The sequence below is a fragment of the Tenrec ecaudatus genome, chromosome 12, assembly GCF_050624435.1.
Source record: "Tenrec ecaudatus isolate mTenEca1 chromosome 12, mTenEca1.hap1, whole genome shotgun sequence".
Taxonomy (NCBI): domain Eukaryota; kingdom Metazoa; phylum Chordata; class Mammalia; order Afrosoricida; family Tenrecidae; genus Tenrec; species Tenrec ecaudatus.
In genome coordinates, this window is record NC_134541.1 from 125,086,932 (window position 1) to 125,105,676 (window position 18,745).

Genomic DNA, 18,745 nt, shown 5'->3' on the forward strand with positions numbered 1-18,745 from the left:
CCACTCAGGAACTCCTCTGAAGGTGTGCAGGTAGGTGATTGAGATCTTTTCCCTTATAGTCATTCACAGCTATAAATTTCTCTCGGAGCCCTGCTTTTGCTGCATCCCCTAAAATTTGGCCTGGGTTTTCATTTAAAATTTCTCTTTAATAATTTTTCCAAAACAATATTTTTTCGCCTTGCACTCATTAAGAATGTGTTCCCTACCTTACACATATTTGTCAGTTTTCCTACTGATTTGTCATTTTATTCTATTATGATCGAAAATAGCTATATTATTGCATTTTTTTAAAGATACGAAGACTTGTTTCATAATCCAACATATGATCTATCCAGGAGAATGAGCCATGTGTACGACAGAAGATTGCGTGTCTGATAGGTCTAACTAGTTTCTTGATCGTTGGTTTAGGTCTGAAAGAAACTTCTCCTACCACACATGGCCAACAATGTAATCCCATCTTATTCGTGTGTGTGTGTGTGTGTGTGTGTGTATGTGTGTAGTTGAGTGATCTTTTACAGCCACTGGGCCTCGTGACATTATCTAGGATTCTGAGACCTTAGGTCAGCTTCTTCTGCCCCCAAGCATTCTCTGCTCCTCAAATCGCCAGGGTTGTTGTTGCCTGATGACCTGTGTCTATAAGGGTCCCTCTATGGCATTTTCGGGAGTCCCGGTGGCCTGGTGCTTACGCGTTGGGCTGTGATCTAGCTGCAAGATCAGAGTTCGAAACCACCAGCTTTGCTGCGGACACACATGGGGCTTTCTACTCTCAGAGAGTTAGACTTGGAAACCCATCCTAGAGCCTCACTGTGAGTCCACCTAGACTCCCAGGCAGTGAACATTTGTATGTTAGACTTGGAAACTCACAGGGGCAGTTCTACCCTGTCCCAGAGCCTCGCTATGAGTCCTAGGCAGTGACTTTGCCTGGAACCCTTGGCCTCGGGAAGGCTTCCTTAAGACTCTTCTCTAAGCACCCCCTTCGGCCCTAGCACCCCCTCTGTCTAGCCCACCTCATTTGCCTCCTGCAGGAGCTTGCGTCAGGAGGCCTGGCGGCTAGTGTTTACCAGTTCGGCTCCGATCTGAAAGGTCGGCAGTTCGAAACTACCAGCCGTTCTCTTCTGGGGAGAACGGGCTTTGGACGCCCGTCCACCGTTACGGTCTCGGAAACCCACAGTTCCAGCCCGTCTCACAGGGCCGTGGTGAACCCGCTTCGACTCCACAACACCGAGTTTGGTTTTTTAAGAGCTTCCTGGATGCTTGCTTCAAAGTCCCCTGAGCCTGGCCCAGTCCCCTCCGCTCTCTGAGCCTCAGTTTCCCCTTGAGGCGCTCTGCGCGCGGAGACACCGCCGCGGGGGGCACGGAGCACCCCACGCGTGGCCAGCGTGCCACCCCTGCAGCCTGCGCGGCCTTCCGGACTCCGCGCCCACTGCGCATGCTCTGCACTCGCCCCGCCCCCCGCGCTTGGGGGCGGGGTCTGGGCGCGCCTGCGCAGTTGCTGCGCCCGGCTTCCGGGCCTTGCAGACGCGATGAGACCCAGGGCCAGTGTCGCCGAGTAGCGGGGGCGTGTGGGCGTGCTGGCCCAGAGGTCGGTGCCAGCGGGGTCTTCGGGTTTGCGCCGAAAGGTGCGGAAAGAACCTGGGTTCGCCGCCCGCCGCCACCACCTGGCATGTCGGCCGAGGCCTCGGGCCCGGCGGCGGCCGCGGGCCCGTCCCTGGAAGCCCCGAAGTCCTCGGGTCTCGAACCTGCGCCCGCTGCGTACGGTCCCAGCCCGCTCACCCCGAACAGCAAGTACGTGAAGCTGAACGTGGGCGGCTCGCTGCACTACACCACCTTGCGCACCCTCACGGGGCAGGACACCATGCTTAAAGCCATGTTTAGCGGCCGCGTGGAGGTGCTCACCGACGCCGGAGGTATGCACGCCGCTTTCCGTGTGCCGTCAGCCCCCCCAGGTCCCTTCCCCCCACTCTTGAGGTGCCCACGCTCCAGGCAGCCCCCTCTCTGCTCCACTGCAGCCCCGTATCCCATCTTTCTTTCCTTCCTTCCCTGTCTCACCCAGTCTCCCACCTGCTCCTGCCCCGTGCCCACCAGCAGTAAGCAACTGAGCCCCTAACTCTGGACCAAGCCCTAGGATACAGCATCATTCTTAACCTTCATTCTGCACATCCACGCACCAGACGCCCCTCACTCTCCCACCCTTCCCACCGCTGCTCAGATGACTTGAGAACCAAACCTGCCACCTGCAGCTAACCCTCCTGAAGTCAACCTTTGTTTCCGCCTGCCTGGGCGTCCCCCCCCCCTCCCAACACCAGCCCAGAGACTGGGAGACCTCTAGCCTGGAGGAATCCATCTGTGGATGCAGGTTCAACAGAAGACAGCTTTGAGTTTGGCAGTTCCCCTGAGCGGGCAGTTCCCCTTGGCAATTACCTTCATACAGCTCAGGGCCCCCTGGGGTGGGGCCCAGGGGGACGGTGGGTGCAGCAAAATGTTGGGTGAGGGGATTCAGAAAGGGTTGGCAAGGATTGTGAAAACACGAAATAAAAACTTTAGGATGGGGTGGTGCACAGCTTTGAAGAAGGTGCAAACTTAGGCGGCATATATGTTCAATGCTAGGGACAGGTTGGTATTGAATCTGATTCAACTGACACCAAACAAAACAACACTGTCACTGTTGCTTCTGACTCATCATGACCCATAGGACAGGGTAGAACTGCCCCTGTGGGTTTCTGAGACCATCACTGCTGATGGGAGCAGACAGCCCCAGCGCTCTCCCACGTAACTGCTGGGGGTTTCAAACTGCTGACCTGGTGGTTAACTCATAGCCACTTGACCACGAGGGCTCCGGATTCTGACTCGTGCCAAGTAATCAAACAACAACAACAAAACGTATCTGTGATTACGGATCATGATACATTCTGTGAACACTCTCAATAAAGGTCTAGTGACCTGCATCATGAGCATTAATGAAAACAGGTTGGAAGTTTACTGATAAGGTAATTCCATAAGGGTTTTCTCATGGTGGAAACCTTCTGACCACAGAACAGAGAGAGGAGGGAGTTGATTCTCTGTGGTTGGAAATATTTAAAGGGAACCTCTGGGACCGTGGGAGAAAGACGAGACTTACTCTCTCGGAAACCTACATCGACAGTTCTGCCCTGTCCTATAGGGTCGTTCGGAGTTGACCTCGACTCAGTAGCAGTGAGTTTGAGTTTTATGGGGCCGAGGATATTTCAGAGGGGTTCCTTTGGTTACGGCAGACGTTTGGAGCAGATCAGAATGCAGACTGTGTTGTAACCTGGAATATATATATGTATATCAAAGGGTGGTGGCCTCAGGACCTCCAGCAAAGTCTTTCTTCCTGTTTCCTCACCCCTGCCAGGCTGGGTCCTGATTGACCGGAGTGGCCGCCACTTTGGTACCATCCTCAACTACCTGCGGGACGGATCAGTGCCGCTCCCGGAGAGCACCCAGGAACTGGGGGAGCTCCTAGGGGAAGCCCGCTACTACCTGGTCCAGGGCCTGATTGAGGACTGCCAGCTGGCCCTGCAGGTGAGGTCCCTTCCCTGTCTCAGTGCCCCACCCCAAGACCCTGGGGGAGCCACATAGTGGCTCATGACTAAACTCTCTGCCAGAGGGTCCACTGCGAAGCAGAGCTGCCCCTTTGGGTTTCCCAGGCTGTAATCTCAACAGCTGATGGACACATCTTTCACCCATGGACTGGCTGGTGGGTGCAGACCACCCAACTTCATGATTAGCCTTGGAGCACTTACATTGTCAGGAGTGGGAGGGTCCTGCCTGCAAAGTTCTTAGGGTAAAACCTGGCTCTTACTGGCTGTGACCCAGAATTTGAGAGTCTTTTGTACTCCCTCTCCGCTTCCTCAAGCAGAGCCCTCCTCAGGGGCCAGAATTCTTGCAACCCTTGAATGGTAGTTGTCCCGCTACTTGCTGGTTTTACCTGATCAGCCCAGCTGTTCCACTACCTCCTGAGTAATTATCACTAAATACAGGCCCAATCTGTTCTCGCCTTTGCTCAGAAAGACTAACTCGCTCCCTAGTGCCACTCGGAAAAGAACGCCAAATGGAAATATAAGGACCCATGATCTCGCCTCTCCCTCACCCTAGTGTCTCTCTGTTTGGTTCTCTCTCTCTCCGAAGTAGTGAATCCTTAACTCCCAAATGAAGTAAAATCTCATAGAGGCAGAACTGCTCCTGGTAAAGCGGGGCTAGCGGTCCCAGCCTTCCCCGCAACCCCAAGCAGCTCTTGCGGCAGTTTTGTGGATCTCTGAAGATTGGGAGGCTCTGGGTTTGGAAACAGCAGCCAAGGCCTATGGGTTCAGGCTTAGCTCTCCTGAGGATCAGCGAGTAGTGTAACCTTGGGTGAGCCCCTCCCCATCTTCGGCGCTGCATCCGGGCTTCCAGAAGATAAGAAGAAGCAGCGTCTTGAGTTTTCACATAAAGCCTTTTATTCTGCCTTGACAATGTTAAAATGTGCCCTTCGGGATGCAGTTTAGGATTGCAGGCCGTTTGTGATACAGTAGTAACAGGGGGGATAAAACTAGTCACAGGAGAGCGTGCTCTTAGTAAAGAAGTGACAACTTGGAACCGTGCTCTGTTATCAGGGGATGCTTACTGAGTGCTTGTCCTTGTCTTCATGTAAATTATAACAAAACCTTTGCCATTTTAACCAGTTTGAAGGTGTGTAAAATTCCACTGACAAAAAAGAATATAAATGATAAAGGGGACATGGGGGAGGCAGGGTGGGGAAGGGAGGGAAAAAAATGAGGATCTGATACCAAGGGCTCAAGTAGAAAGAAAATGTTTTGAAAATGATGATGACAACATATGTACAGATGCGATTGACACAATGGATATGTGTTTAAATTGTGACAAGAGCTGTAAGAGCCCACAATTAAAAACAAAACCCAGTGGCATTCATTATAGGCAACCTGTGTCGCAACCTATCACCATGATCAGTTTCCACATGTGCACCCAGGACCCCAGAGTATAGGATTCCTTTGGACAGTATCCACGTTTTGCAGACTGGCTGACCGCACCCTCCAGGAAGAAGAAACATTTATATTCAAGTACACGTAACTCAGAGAAGCATCTTTAAACGTGATGCCTTTAGTGAAATACGCTCTGCTGTCTTGTGTGTTCGTTTGTTTTGGTCTTACTGCTGGTTGAGACCTGCTAAACTGACTTCACGAAGGAGTTACCACTCACCTACAGGACACTGGAAGTGTGCTCCTGAGCTATAGTTTAACTACGTCCACCTACTGATTTAACTACAGGGAATCACAGCTACTTCTGTGGCTCTCGGCTTGAAGGTAGATTTGGTACACGCATTGCCATCAACAGGAACCTCAGAGAGGTTGGGTCCAAACCCCAAATCCTCACCGCCGTCAAGTCAGCTGGCTCGCGGTGACCTTCGAGGGCAGGGTAAAACTGCCCCTGGAGGGTTCCCAGCCTGTAGCTCTTTACCGGAGTAGAAAGCCTCATCTTTCTCCCAGTGGGCAGCTGCTGGATTAGAACTGCTGACCTGGAGGTTAACAGCCCACTGTTTAACCACAACGCCAGAAAGAGCCAGTCAGTGGCAGCGCTCAGGATCCACCGCCGGCTATCTGGCTGCAAGTGTGGTGCTTTTTCTGTTGTGTTCCAGCCACGTCTTCTCCGGGTCTCAGATTCTTTTTTCCTTCAAAGAAGGTACAGAGAATTTTCATCCCGCCCTTGAGTTTGTGATGCTCTGGTGGCATAATGGTTGCACATTGGGCTTCGATCCACAAGGTCGGCGGTTTGAAACCACCATCCGCCCTTTGTATAACTGTTAGAGTCTCGGAAGCCTACAGGGGCATTCGCCGTGTCTGATGCCTGATAGGGTCTCTATGTCGGAGTTCACTCAACGGCAGTGAGTTTTCTCCGTTTGTGGTCCTTGGTTCTCTGTAAGTCTCTTCTTGGAAGAGCTCATTCGCACTCCTCCTCTGCTCCCCTCTTCCCGGGGGTGTCCATGTCCTATGTTTGGATGCCTTCACTCCCATCCTGTCCCCGCTCTTGCACGCTGAGGCCTGGTTTTGCGTGTGTACATTGCAGATCCAAATGCCTCTGAGCTGCAGAGAGCTCGTCCTGTTTCTTAGTTTCGTTTTCTGCACTTGGCACTCAAGGGCTCGGGCTGCCTTGTGTGCATTTAGCCTGTCACTTCCAGCTGCTGGACAAGAATCACCGCATTTTATTTACCCATTCCCCGGGGGCGGAGACCCCGCTTTGTGTCACCCGACCCCCACACACCGTGCCCCAGGGAGCCTCCTTCACCATGTGTCCCCTGGTGGCCCGAGCCAGGGTTTCTCGGAGTGTGGCTGGGAGAGGCGCTAGTTCATTAGCCTTTTATGCCTGTAGCCCTGTCAGCCGGATGCCAGGAATCCTGTTTCCGAGCAACCTCAGTCACACGTGGCATCTGTAGCTTTCTGACTTTGCCTGACTGATGAGGACCTCGTTTGAATTTGCATGCTCTGACTAATGATGTTGAGCATGTTTGTAAACTCACTAGTGTTTCTTTTTGTTTCCCCTCCTGTGAACTGCCTATTCATATTCTTTACCTAATTTCCTACCGAGTTTCCTGTTTATTTTGGTGGTTTCTTCCTTTCTCTTTTTTTGTTGCTTTGCAGGAGGAGTTCCTTGCATATTTTAGCTCAATCTTTTGCAGCCGGGGAAACAGGAGGCCTGTTAGCCTAAGGCACTGGCACATAATAAATTAGCTTTCCCCTTCATACCCAGAACTGCCGATTGCAATGTCCGGGTTGAACCCACTAGCTCCTCCACCGGAGAACGTTGAGACTGGCTGCTTCTATAAAGATTCACAGCCGCAAAAACCCTTTGGAGTTTCGAGATGAGTCCAGGTTGATTCAGTGGTAGTGGGCTGGGTCTGTGGGCACCTGGACTGGTGCCATTTACCTGGGATCCTGGGGAGAACGGAGAAAATAAGCAAATTACTTTCTGGGGCTCAAGCCTCGGCTGAGCAGGCCCAGCTAAGAACAGTTGTTCCCCTTAGAAATTTTTAGTCCGTGTTAGACGTGGGCAAAATTGTTTCTCTCAGAATGTGGCCTATCTGCGTCATTCGCTGTTGCATAGAAATCTTAGATTTATTTATAATTACAAAAAGCCATTTTTTAAAAGTAGAATTGTGCATTTTAGAAATCTAGAAAACACCGACAAAACAAAAGCACCAACTGTGTGTGTGTGTGTGTGTGTGTGTGTGACTTTGCCAAAAGACAGGTTTGTGTTATTTTCAAATCTGCCCTTTTTTGTTGTTGCTGCTAATGACTGCCATCTTTTCATGTCAGTAGGTTAATATAGTACCCAGGCCACATTCAAATTGCTCCATATTCAGAGTGTTCTGTAAATGCCTCTTAGAGCCGGCGTGGCGTGTCTAGCCTGAACCCACATTGGGCCCTCTCATTGGGTCTGGTTGTGAACGCTTCTTCGGCCCGTTCTAAAACATGGTACTGAATCATGAAGGAGACCTCCCGTTGCCCTGCATCACGAACCACTCTCTGAACTTGGTTGTTTCCTCTTGATCAGCCTGCCCTGCCCTGCCTTGCCAGTCTAGAACAAGCAGATAGATTTAAAGGTTTGATCTGAAACACCTTGACAAGAATACTCTTTGATGAGTGTGGTAGTTCCCTAATGTGGGAAGAGTGTAGGGTGGAGTCTAGGCCGTCAATCTGGAGATAGCCAATGAGACTTCTGTGTGGGCGTGGCCTTCTCCGAATTCTGGGAAATCTGTGACTTCCTCCTTGGAGGCAGAAGACACCTCTCTCTCTCTCTCTGCTACTCCCTGGGAGACATTGCAGAAGACAAGCCACATGGACGCAACCAGACCTCGGAAACTGGAGAAGCCACAGAGAGACCCTGGCCAGCACTGAGATGCTTACAACGCCACTGGATCCAAAGACTTTCTACCCACTGGCCTGTGATCTTCTGCATTCGGCATCATTGCATGTGTTGCATGAGTCTGAAGAGAACTTTATAGATTGATATCAGAAATATGTGCTAGTATCAGACTTATGGACTTGATCTGGACTGGGCTGGGGTGTTTTCTCCATGTTCAGTTGCTCTTGTATATAAACCTCACCCTTATACACATATGTGTGTCCATGGATCTGTGTCTCCAGTCCCCCCAGACTCACACAATGAGAGTCTGCATCCCTCGTTGAAGTCACATTGAGAGACAGCTAATGCTGCTCATAGGACCCGTCCCTAGTGACGCTCGTGACTGGCTCTAGATGCAGGTGAAGGCCATTTGGTCCTCAGTTGTAGGAACGTTTCCTTCTCGCCAGCTCTGAAGTCATCCGTGAGGTTATCTGTTACTTCTTAATCACACAGCCACTGATGGCCCTGCCTGGGCCGTCCATACTAGGGGTGGCTATGGTCCTGTCATCGGGCCACAGGGAACCCTGTAGGTGGCATTACTGATGAAAGCACAAGTGTTCATAGTAGCTGGCAGTCGTCTTAGGTGGCATGTGGTCAGGCCCCTTAATAATTTTTTGCCTGATGGTGTCCATTTAAGAAACCTTTTCTCTATTTTATATTTTCTGTCCAGCTCTATAGTTTCAGTCTTTGAATGTGAGCGGAATTCAGTTGTAAGTGTGAATTGCAAAGAGACTTAACTTTTTGTGTGTTTCCCCTCCCCCCCCCTTCCATAAAGTGAGCTAGATTTTCCAGTGCTACGAACTAAACTATCTCTGTTAGTCGGTGCTTAAGTGGCTACCCTTGATTCTTGGCTCCTGTATCCGGGCCCTCCTTTAATCCCCTCCCGCGTTGAATAGGGTGGACGTGTGTAACCATTCAGACAATTGTGGAAACAACGGTGTGTGTCCCCTGAAGGGAAGTCCTAAACGACAGCCCCGCCGCCACCTTGCACTCTGTCTCTGGTCAGTCACTTTGGGGGCAGCCGGGCCTCATGGGGAGGGAGAGAGCCCTGGGAGAAGCCCTGCCCACTGCCAGCACCCACCTACCCACCGTGAGAGCAGCGGATCCTCCAGGCTCCGCCCAATCTGCAGGTGACCGGAGCCGTGGCCAGCATCTTGACCAGAGCTTCCTGAGTAGCCCCGAGCAGCCAGCCAAGCCAGCTCCAAATTTCTGGCCCAGAGACACTGCTTGGTGCTGGTTGCTGTTTGAAGTTGCTAACTGTGGAGTTGTTCGTTGAACAGTGATAGCCAAGACAGGCTTTTTAGTTTCTGAAGTCGGGCTGTGCCTGCAAACGGCACACGTTGGCGAGCTTTTCAGAGTCTTTGAATGCCAGCCTTTGAGGCGGTGCCGGTGGCAGTTCAGGAACAGTGACTACAATGTAAACTTGGAGAACGGGATCCTTGTTAAGCAGTGGTAGGAAGTTTGGCAACAGTGCCGTTGCATCTTTGCCTCTTGTTGGGTTGTTGTCGGGCAGCGTCCAATCCGCTCAACTCACAGTCACCCCAAGAGCCTCCGAGGGGAGCGCGGTCCATCCCTGCACCGAGCTCACAGCTGTTCTTCCGTCTGAACCCCACTGTGGCAGCCTCCTGAAGGGCCTTCCTCCTCTCCAAGCATGCTGTCCCTCCAGGGCCTGGTCTCCTGACCGCACGTCCAAGGCACGTGAGGCAAAGTCTCGCCATCCCTGCCCCCAGGAGCACGCTGGCTGGACGCCTTCCAAGACAGATCCGTCTGTTCCTGGGCAGTCCGAGGGGCCTCCACTTTTCTTCCCCAGCACCGTAGTTCAGCTGCATCAGTTCCTCTGATCTTCCTCAGTCACCGTGCAGCTGAGACTTGCATGCGAGGCCACTGAACCTCCCGTGGCTTCCACTACCTCCCGACGACCCGTATTGAAATCATCCTAATCCTCTAATGTGCTCTGCTTCGTTTTCAGTTGGTGCTTTTCTGCGTTAGTTGGTCCTTTGTGCTAGGCGCTTTGTTTTTTCTGTCCTTGATTTAGGGTTTTCTGTATGGGGGAGTCAGGCCGGTGGACCTAGGGAGAGAGCGTCTGGATTAATCATTCCCCGGGAGCCCAGAGGGGGCTGTGGTGGGGGAAGGCCACAGCAGCAAGGGGTTCAGAGGAAAGAAATGGTCCAAAGCCAACTGTGGTGAGAATTGCACAGCCCCTGCCAATATGACTGAACTGTTGAATGGTATAAAATGTCCATGTTGTATAATCATATTACACAAGGGCACAATGCCATGCATGACAACATGCACATAATACACATAACATGCTGTGTCATATGCGACAGCCCAGTAAAAAACAAACAAAAATGAAAATACCATGGTGTGGGTCAGGCACACCTTAGAACTCAGAGTAACGTCCTTGCTTTTCAACCCTTTATGAGCCCTTTCAACCTAGGGCAGTCTACTCTGCCCTGTCAGGTCACCGAATCAAAATCAGCTCAACGGATTTTTTGTTTGGGTTTGCTTTTGTTGCTGGGTAGGTAAGTTTTTAAGGCTGTTTACAAAAACACAAACGATAAACTCGTGGCAGCAAAAATGAAACTCAGTCTAAGCTGCGGTTAATATACTGCTCAGAAAATAGCACTCAAGTCTCAGAAGTCAGTTAGGTATTTGGCTAAACGACTACATTAGAAAAGAAAGATCACTGTGATTAGATAGCTCGCAGTATTCATCAAAATACCCAGAATGCACATAATCAAATAAAAGTTTTATTGATTTTTTAAAAAAACAACGAGCTCTCGTATACCTAATTCCAGGCTTCATTTGATCTCTGGACTGCCGTTACCACGAGCATTGATTACGGATCCAAGCAAGACACAGTCCTTAACAACTTCAGTCTTACCCTGGCCTGCTGGTTCAGTTGTGAGGATTTTGATTTTTTTTACACTGAGTTGTATCCATACCAAGTCCTTGATCTTCATCGGCAAGCGCTTCAGGCCCTCCTCACGTTCAGCAAGCAGGCTCGAGTTGTCGGGTAATAAGTCTTCCTCCAATCCTGAAGCTGCGTTCTTCGTCATCTGTACCAGCTCCTGTGATGACTTGTCAGCAGACAGGTTGAGTAAGCATCCTGAGAGGATACAGCCCTGACGCACCTCTCTCAGGATTTTAACCCGGGCAGCCGTCCCGCATTCTGTTTGCACAACTGCCCCTTGATCCATGTACAAGTTCTGCATGAGCCCAGTGTAGTGTTCTGGGATTCCCAGTCTTCTCAAGGCTCTCCGCGAGTTTGTCCTGATCCACACAGCTGAATTCCTTTACAAGTAATCATCTTTCTGGCATTCTCCACGTTGCGCCAAGGTCTGTCTGACATCAGCAATGATCGACCTTGTTCCACGTCCTCTTCTGGATCCTTCCGGAGCCTCTGGCAGCTCCCGGTCCATGTGCTGCTGCCCCCGTGGCTGCATGAGCTTCAGTGAATGTTTGCGTGCCTGGGGTATCAGCGACACTGCCTTGTCATTTGAGCATTCTTTTTCTTTGGAATGTGTACAAACAGGAGCTCTTCCAGCCAGCTGCCAAGTAGCACGTGTTTCATTTTCCAAATATCCTTGCATCAACAAGTGAGTGCTTCCAGTGCTTCACCAGCTTGTTGAGACATTGCAGTTGGTGTTCCGTGCCTTCCTGGCACCTTGCCAACACTCTGAGCGCAACTTGACTTCTCCTGTCAAAACCAGCGGTGCCCGCTCCTGTGCCAGCTCTTGAAACGGCGGGCTGTCCACAGCCTCCTTTAGGGCAGTGACTGCGCCTGCAATCTGCTCTAGATGCCTCCAGCACCCGCCCATATTTTGCCCTCGGAATCTTTCAAGATCGCAACTCAAGGCTTGAATTTTTTCTCAAGTTCTTTTCCGTTGAAGCTGAGCATGCTCTTCCCGGTTCGGTTTTCCAGCCAGGTGTTTGCCCATTTCATTAGTGCCATTTCACACTCTCTTTTCCAGCCGCCCTTTGCAATTCCGCTAGCGTAGAACATTTACCTAAGATACGGGGTGATAGAGGAGACCTCCAAGCAGCGCTGAAGCATCCACCTGCTTGTTCCTGGAGGTGGTGAGAGGCGTTAGGAGGGGGCAGAACCGTTGAGCAGGACGGAGCCAGGACTGGTTGGCCTTGCGCCTTCCCAGCCTCTCGAGATAAGAGGAGAGGTTAAAGTGAACAACAGAGCCTTCTCAGGGAAACACGGCCTAAAGATAGCATTGAAGTTACTGCAGACTCCTTTTATGACCTTGGGGGGCGGGGGGGGCGTGTGTGTGCCACAGTGTAATTCCACACAGTGCCAGGACTTCACAGTGTTGACACTGTGTCTGGGTAGAAGTTGTACAATACTGCTTGGCACGATTGAACTGTGGCGGGATGTAGGCATTAACTCCCAGTGAAACAAGCAAACAAGTGCTCCTCCGCAGTAACCCCAGAAAGACGCGGACTTGTCTCAGGTGGACGGGTGTGACTTGGGTGGAAGGAAGTGAAACCCCGAAAGATTCCTGGGCAGCACCTGTGCCCCTTTGGAGAGGTTGCACAACGAGGGGAGAGGGCTTTTGCGCAGGCAGGAAGCAGGCTGAGAAAAGGGGGGGCCAGCCACCACCCTCCAGTGCAGAGAGCACCGAGGAATCACTCCGGGAGAAGGGTAGGAACGGAGGAACGAAGTCACACAGCGGCTACGACATGCCTCCTGCTTCCCCGTCTCCCACGAGACCGATTGTGGTGACCAGAGGCCTTTCTCATCACTGTGCCCTGGGGGTGCAGAGGTGGAGCACGTCGCTCTTGGGCTCCCAGGTCTTTAGATCCAGAGGAAACATGTTAAGGGGCCATAGTTTGAGCTGCCCATCCCCACGGGGCTCTGACTTCGATGACAAGCTGATGCCGTCAGGAGATGAGATTTTTGGAGGGTGAGTGTATTTTGCATGTGGGTCAGCTGGGGCCAGAGTCTGGACACTGGAGCCAGCTTCTGAGTCGGCCCGCCATGCTTCAAATTGCATCCCCGGGGTGATCTCCCCCGTCACCGAACAGGCCCGACATCTGTGGCCAGGAGGCTATTGAGGAGATAGATGCTGACGTGCGACTTCTGCACCAGGCCCCTCAAAGACACGGCGGTCTCTGCCCTGCACCCTTGGCTCATTTGCCCCCGGGAGGCCAGCTGCCAGGCCATGCGGTCACTTACAAAACCCCGTGGAGACGTTCAAAACGACAGGACTCCGATGCTTCCTGCCAACAGCTGGAGCGTGTGAGCTCTCTCGGAAACAGCCTGCGGATGCAGTCGAGCCTTCGAAGGACCGCAGCCCTGCCTGGTCTCTTGACCGCACCTTCCCCGGGGACTCATGCCCAGCTAAGCCGCTGCTCAATTCCTCCCCTACGGCCAACACCATCCACGACTCTGCCCACCGAGTGGCTTCCCTTTTATAAACAGAAGGTTCTCAGTGCTCCGCTTAGGAGCTCTCTTCTCTCCGTCAGTTCACTGCTTTCTCTGACGGCTCTAGGGCATCTCTGGAGCCCTGGTGGAGCGAGCAATGGTCACGCTGTGGGCTGCCGGATGCAGGGTCAGTAGTTGGAGACCCGTGGCCGCGCCACAGGAGAAAGACAAGGCGCTCTGTTCCCCTAGAGAGTGACCATCTTGGAAACCCCCAGGGGCAGCCCTGCCCTGTCCTGTGGGGTCGCTGTGAGGCAGCATGGACTTGAGGGTGTGGGGGTTGGGGGCAGTGTGTCTCAACATCTGGTAAGGACAGCCTCTCCTGTCTGTCCCTCCTTTTAGAAATAGGCTTTTCCTCTGTCCTGCTAATTTTAGCGAACGCTTTCTGCAGCTCTCACAATAAACACCTTCTGGCATCACCCATGTGGTCTTCGGGTTGGAAGAGGTGGAAAGGCTTGGACCTGAAAGTTCTGGAAGAGAAAGAAGCAAAGCCCCGTGTCCGGTCCTGTTTCTGTCTCCAGCCTTGCCTCCCCCCCACCCCGTTCCCCACCACCACCACAGTCATTCACTCACCAGATACTTAGGGGGGCTCCGCTGTGGACGGTGCACTTACTCCGCGGGCTGGAAGAAACCAACCATCAACAGAGATACCTCTCAGACGAGGAGCGTGTGAAGAAGAACGTGACCCGGAGATGTGAAAGGCAGGAGGCCGAGGCGGCCGCTTCAGCCAGGGCTCTTAGGAGGAGCAGTGGCCAAGCTGTGACCCCAGAGGAGCTGCCCGGGGAGAGGACTGGGAGAGGGCAGGGGGCCCAGTGGGGTTGTGAAGAGGTGGGGCTGAAGTCCCAGTGAGTCAGGTGGGGTGGGCTTAGGAGTCATGGTCAGAGAGCTCCACAGGCCTTGGATCCTGCAGCGTCCACCGCGGCCCTGGAAGGAGTTTGGGTGTGGTTTTCTCTCCCACGTCCAGCAGGCCAGTTTTGGAGGCTCTGAAGAGGGGAGCAGCCTTTGGTTCTGCTGTTAACCACTTTATGCCTTCCTTCCCCAGCAAAAAAGGGAGACCCTGTCCCCGCTGTGCCTCATCCCCACGGTGACCTCTCCCCGGGAGGAGCAGCAGCTCCTGGCCAGCACCTCAAAGGTGAGCCCTGCAGGCTGGAGGCTGGGGCCGCCCTGGGCAGTCTGACCCTCCGTCTTGCTCCATCCTTCCTCTCCCACAGCCCGTGGTGAAGCTCCTGCACAACCGCAGCAACAACAAGTACTCCTACACCAGGTGACGGCCGGGGGGATTGGGAGTGGGTGGGTGGCAGGCCGGAGTCCTGGGCTTGGGGTCGAGGAGGAGGGCCCACCCACCCGCCTGCCTGCCTGCCTGGGCCAAGTCTAGGAAGGCCACTTTCCCACTGGGTCCTTGGGTCAGGCCATTCTCACTCTGCCGGAACAGGGGACTGCTGTTTGTCATAGGCTACCTGGAGCCAGGTGAGGGTAAAGTGACAGGTGGCTAGCATTTCGTAAGCCCTTATTTCACAGCAGGCCTTGCACCAAGCACCCTGCATCTATAGGTCGCCCCCAATGTACGATGCAATTCCAATGCTACAACTCAACCAGAAGTAGGAAGTAGGTTCTGGTGACGAAAGTCGACTACCTTTTTTTTAGGGGGGAGGGGTTTTTAATAGTATTTCCTTCTGTTGTCCCTATCTTTATAAATCTGATCGGTATTTATTTGTCTTTGGGTTGGGGGGGTGAGAATATTAGCCACAAACGCTCAGCTCCAACAGAGGTGCTCCCTGGTCCCAGACCCCTGCTGTGAGTGCAGTCTGACTTGAGGTGACTGCTGTGTGGGCGTTCCCAGACCCAGCAGACAGCCTGTCTCCTTAAAGCAACTGCCAGGTTTGACCCGCACACCTCCTTTTCGGCAGCATAACCTCTACCCCTCTTGGCCACCAGGGCTCCCTGTTCACACGTCACGTAAGCCAGACAGGACACAGGCCGTCACCACCCCTCTTGAGTTGGGGACTGTGTATTGCACGGCTTCCGTACGGCCGTGCGAGGCAGTCTGTGCTGTGTGTCCTCTGTGCAGACGAGGAGGTAGAGAGGTGAAGCAGCTTAGCTCCGGGCACTGAGTTCCACGGTGGCTGTGTGAGCTGGCAGGCCAACAAGCCTGCTCCCGAACCCGCCTGCCTGGCCACCTTGCCCGGCTGAGATCTGCCCGGCAAAGGCTGCTTCCCCTCCGAGGCCAGCTTAGCCTGGCTCTAGAGGTGGAGGAAGCCCCCTACCCCTGGACAGGACCTGAGCGCAGGGGGTCTGGGACCCTGTCCTGCTGGGGAGGGAGTTGGGGCAGGGTTGTGGGGGAGCCAGTTGTGCTGAGGCCCCCTGGCCCCGTGCTCCTCAGCACCTCGGATGATAACCTGCTGAAGAACATCGAACTGTTTGACAAGCTGGCCCTGCGCTTCCACGGGCGGCTGCTCTTCCTTAAAGACGTCCTGGGGGACGAGATCTGCTGCTGGTCCTTCTACGGGCAGGGCCGCAAGATCGCCGAGGTGTGCTGCACCTCCATCGTCTACGCCACGGAGAAGAAGCAGACCAAGGTCAGGAGGGCCTCGGGTCTGGGCGGGAAGGAAGTGCGGGCTGCAGCAGGACCCTGGGTGAAGGCAGCGCAGCAGCTTGCGCCAGAGCAAGTCCACTCGTGAGCGTCAGGACTGTGGGGCTGTGGACCCTTGGACAGGCCACCCTCACCTCCATGGCTCTCCGCTTCTCTGCTGTGGCCTGGGGCTGTTGGAGTCTGGTGGACTCTTGATGTAGGACCCTCTGGCTGGGTTCAAGGCTGCCTGCAGTCCCCTGCCGTGGCACGCCGGTTTGAAAGTGTGTGTGTTTCTCTGTGTAGTCGGATCTCAGAAAGGTCCCCGCCCAACAGCCCAGTGAGGTCTCCTCTGCTCAGGACCACAGGGGTCCTTAGAACAAGCTCTGGGCCTGCAGTGCGGAGCCGCCACCGGGGCGCCTGTCAGCACCTGCTCTCTGCACAACACTGCGCCCAGCCAGGTCCCAACAAAGGTGGCCCAAGTGCGGAGTCACGTGTGAGCCCCTTGTCCCCAGTTCCAGCAGAGGGCACCGGTCTGGTCCCTTCGGACCTTGGTTAGACAGGCCAGCGTTCCTGCAGGTATCAGCAGCCGGGGTCCCCCTCCCTCAGCCGGAGCAGCCCACACGCCCCTCCTCTCGAAGTCCCTTTTCCTTCTCTCTATCTGCCACCTGGAGTTGGGTTTTAATCCCTAAGTCACACTTTCTGTGAGACCCCTCCCTCACTCACGAGCTTTTTCACCCAAGACCCCAGACAACGTTTGGCTCAATGCAGTGTCCAGCGTAGCCTGGGCTCTTGCTCCAGCAGCAGGGTGAAGCTCGTTGTGGGCAGGGCTGTGTCTTTTTCTGTTCGGAATCTTCCTAGTGGTCAGCAGTTTACAGAGGATGCTTTCTCCTCCCATAAAGAGTTACCGTCTCAGAAACTCACAGGGGCAGTTCTGCCCTGTCCTGGAGGGTCACCATGAGTCGGCATCGACTCCATGGCAGTGAGGTTGTCCTCTCCTTACTACTAGCGGGCCCCTAGGAAGCATTTCTCAGATGTGTCTGAAAAAGTAAGCAACTGGGCTGTCACGGGGGGCCCAGGCAGCTGAGCCCACAATTCAGATCCGCTGCCCAGGAGCTATACGCAGGACACCCCCATCCAAAGCCTCACAGGGAGGAGCCCCTCCCGTCGCCCCTCTGATTCCGTCCCTGCCTGCTCTCCCTCTGCCTGACATGAACTCCACGTCACGGTGGACGCAGACACACCTGCCCCAGCGCTGCCTCTTCCAGCCGTCCACTTCCTGGCCTCCCCCTCCTCCTCTGTCTTGTTGGGCAGGGGTCCCCGCAGTGAGGCCTTTCCTGACCTCCCTCTTTAAAGCCGTAACCTTCCAGCCGGGGTCGTCCTCATGCCCTCCCCCGACACATCGTTCACTGTGGCGTCTGTCCTCACCGCCTGACGGACGCGCTGGACGTAGTGTGTGTCTATGTGCGTGCTCCCTCCACCGCACACGCTTCCTGAGAGCGGGGGTTTGCTCTGTTTGGCTCACGACTATATTTCTGATGCCTGGAACAGTGCCTGGCACAGAATAGCCGCTCCGTAACTCTCTGCCAGGTGAAAGAAGTTACCGAGAAGCTTGGCAGGCAGAGGGTAACGCAGCCGAGTCCAGAGCTGGGCCTTGACGTGCAGGTGTGACTTTGTGGAGCAGAGAAGTCGTAGAGAGGCCAGGCCAGGGTGGGCAAACCTGAGGTGGAGAGCCAATCAATCAGTTCCCTTGCAACAATTTAAAAATTATTCAAGAGCCATAAACAAATATATACACAAACAAACAAAGTCACTATTATCTTAATAACATCCTTTAATTGAAACTATCAGAATCTATTTTCAGTTTTAGTTCAGAGCCACGTGTATGTACCAAAAGAGCCACGTTTGCCGACCCGGGCGGGGTCCAGGCCACAGGGCCTGTGCCTGGGGGGTGGGCTGGCTCTGTGCAGCAGGTCCAGAGGGGGGAGGCTCAGGGGCTGACTGGTGTTTTGCAGGTGGAATTCCCAGAGGCCCGGATCTTTGAGGAGACATTGAACATCCTGATCTACGAGACCCCCCGGGGCCCGGACCCCGCCCTCCTGGAGGCCCTCGGGGGCGCCGCGGGAGGTGGTGGGGCAGGCCGCGGGGAGGATGAGGAGAACCGAGAGCACCGTGTCCGCAGGATCCATGTCCGGCGTCACATCACCCATGACGAGCGTCCTCACGGGCAGCAAATTGTCTTCAAGGACTGACCTCTGCCCCTGCCCCCTGGAGCTCGGCTGCTCCTGTCCCTGTCCCTTTTGCTTCCCGACCTATGCCCCGGCTCTGCTGGCCAAGTCGCGGGCCATCCTCCCGGCCCTCTGTTGCATGGTGCCCTTTACGTGGGCCCTTTCCATCGGTTCCCGCCCCTCTGCTGATAACACGGTACATCCCAGACCCTCCCCCTCAGGCAGAGCCCTTCCGATGGGAAGGCCTGCGTTCACCCCCTTAGGCTACCCCGTCTTGTCCCGCCAGTGTTCCGCCCCAGCGGCTGCAGGACGGTTTCCAGCCCCTTGGCTCATTTTCCAGTCCGCTGCCCATGCCATGGGTCAGTCGGGCCCTGAGTAACACCCCCACCCCTTGACCACTGTCCCTCCATTGCGCAGGGCAGTTTTCTGCAACTCCCCAGCCCCCAGGTTTTTACCACCTCCTTAACTTTGTGCTCCCCCCTCGACTGGTTTCATATTATTTATTATTTTAATTTTCTATTAAATTATTGGAATAAAGTGGAGGTAAGGGTCTTGTGCTGGCTTCCAGGGAAAGGGACAGGAAGATGGCCGGCATTC

At 54.0% G+C, this 18,745-nt stretch overlaps 1 protein-coding gene across 1 annotated transcript; it reads left to right on the forward strand.

The window, feature by feature from the left end:
• Positions 1-1,500: 1,500 nt before the first annotated feature.
• On the forward strand, positions 1,501-18,684 carry KCTD13 (potassium channel tetramerization domain containing 13). Its single transcript, XM_075564738.1, has 6 exons — positions 1,501-1,907; positions 3,374-3,543; positions 14,397-14,486; positions 14,566-14,618; positions 15,735-15,930; positions 17,936-18,684. Exons 1-6 carry the CDS (start codon positions 1,664-1,666, stop codon positions 18,170-18,172), a joined length of 990 nt encoding a protein of 329 aa, XP_075420853.1. The 5' UTR covers positions 1,501-1,663; the 3' UTR covers positions 18,173-18,684.
• Positions 18,685-18,745: the final 61 nt, after the last annotated feature.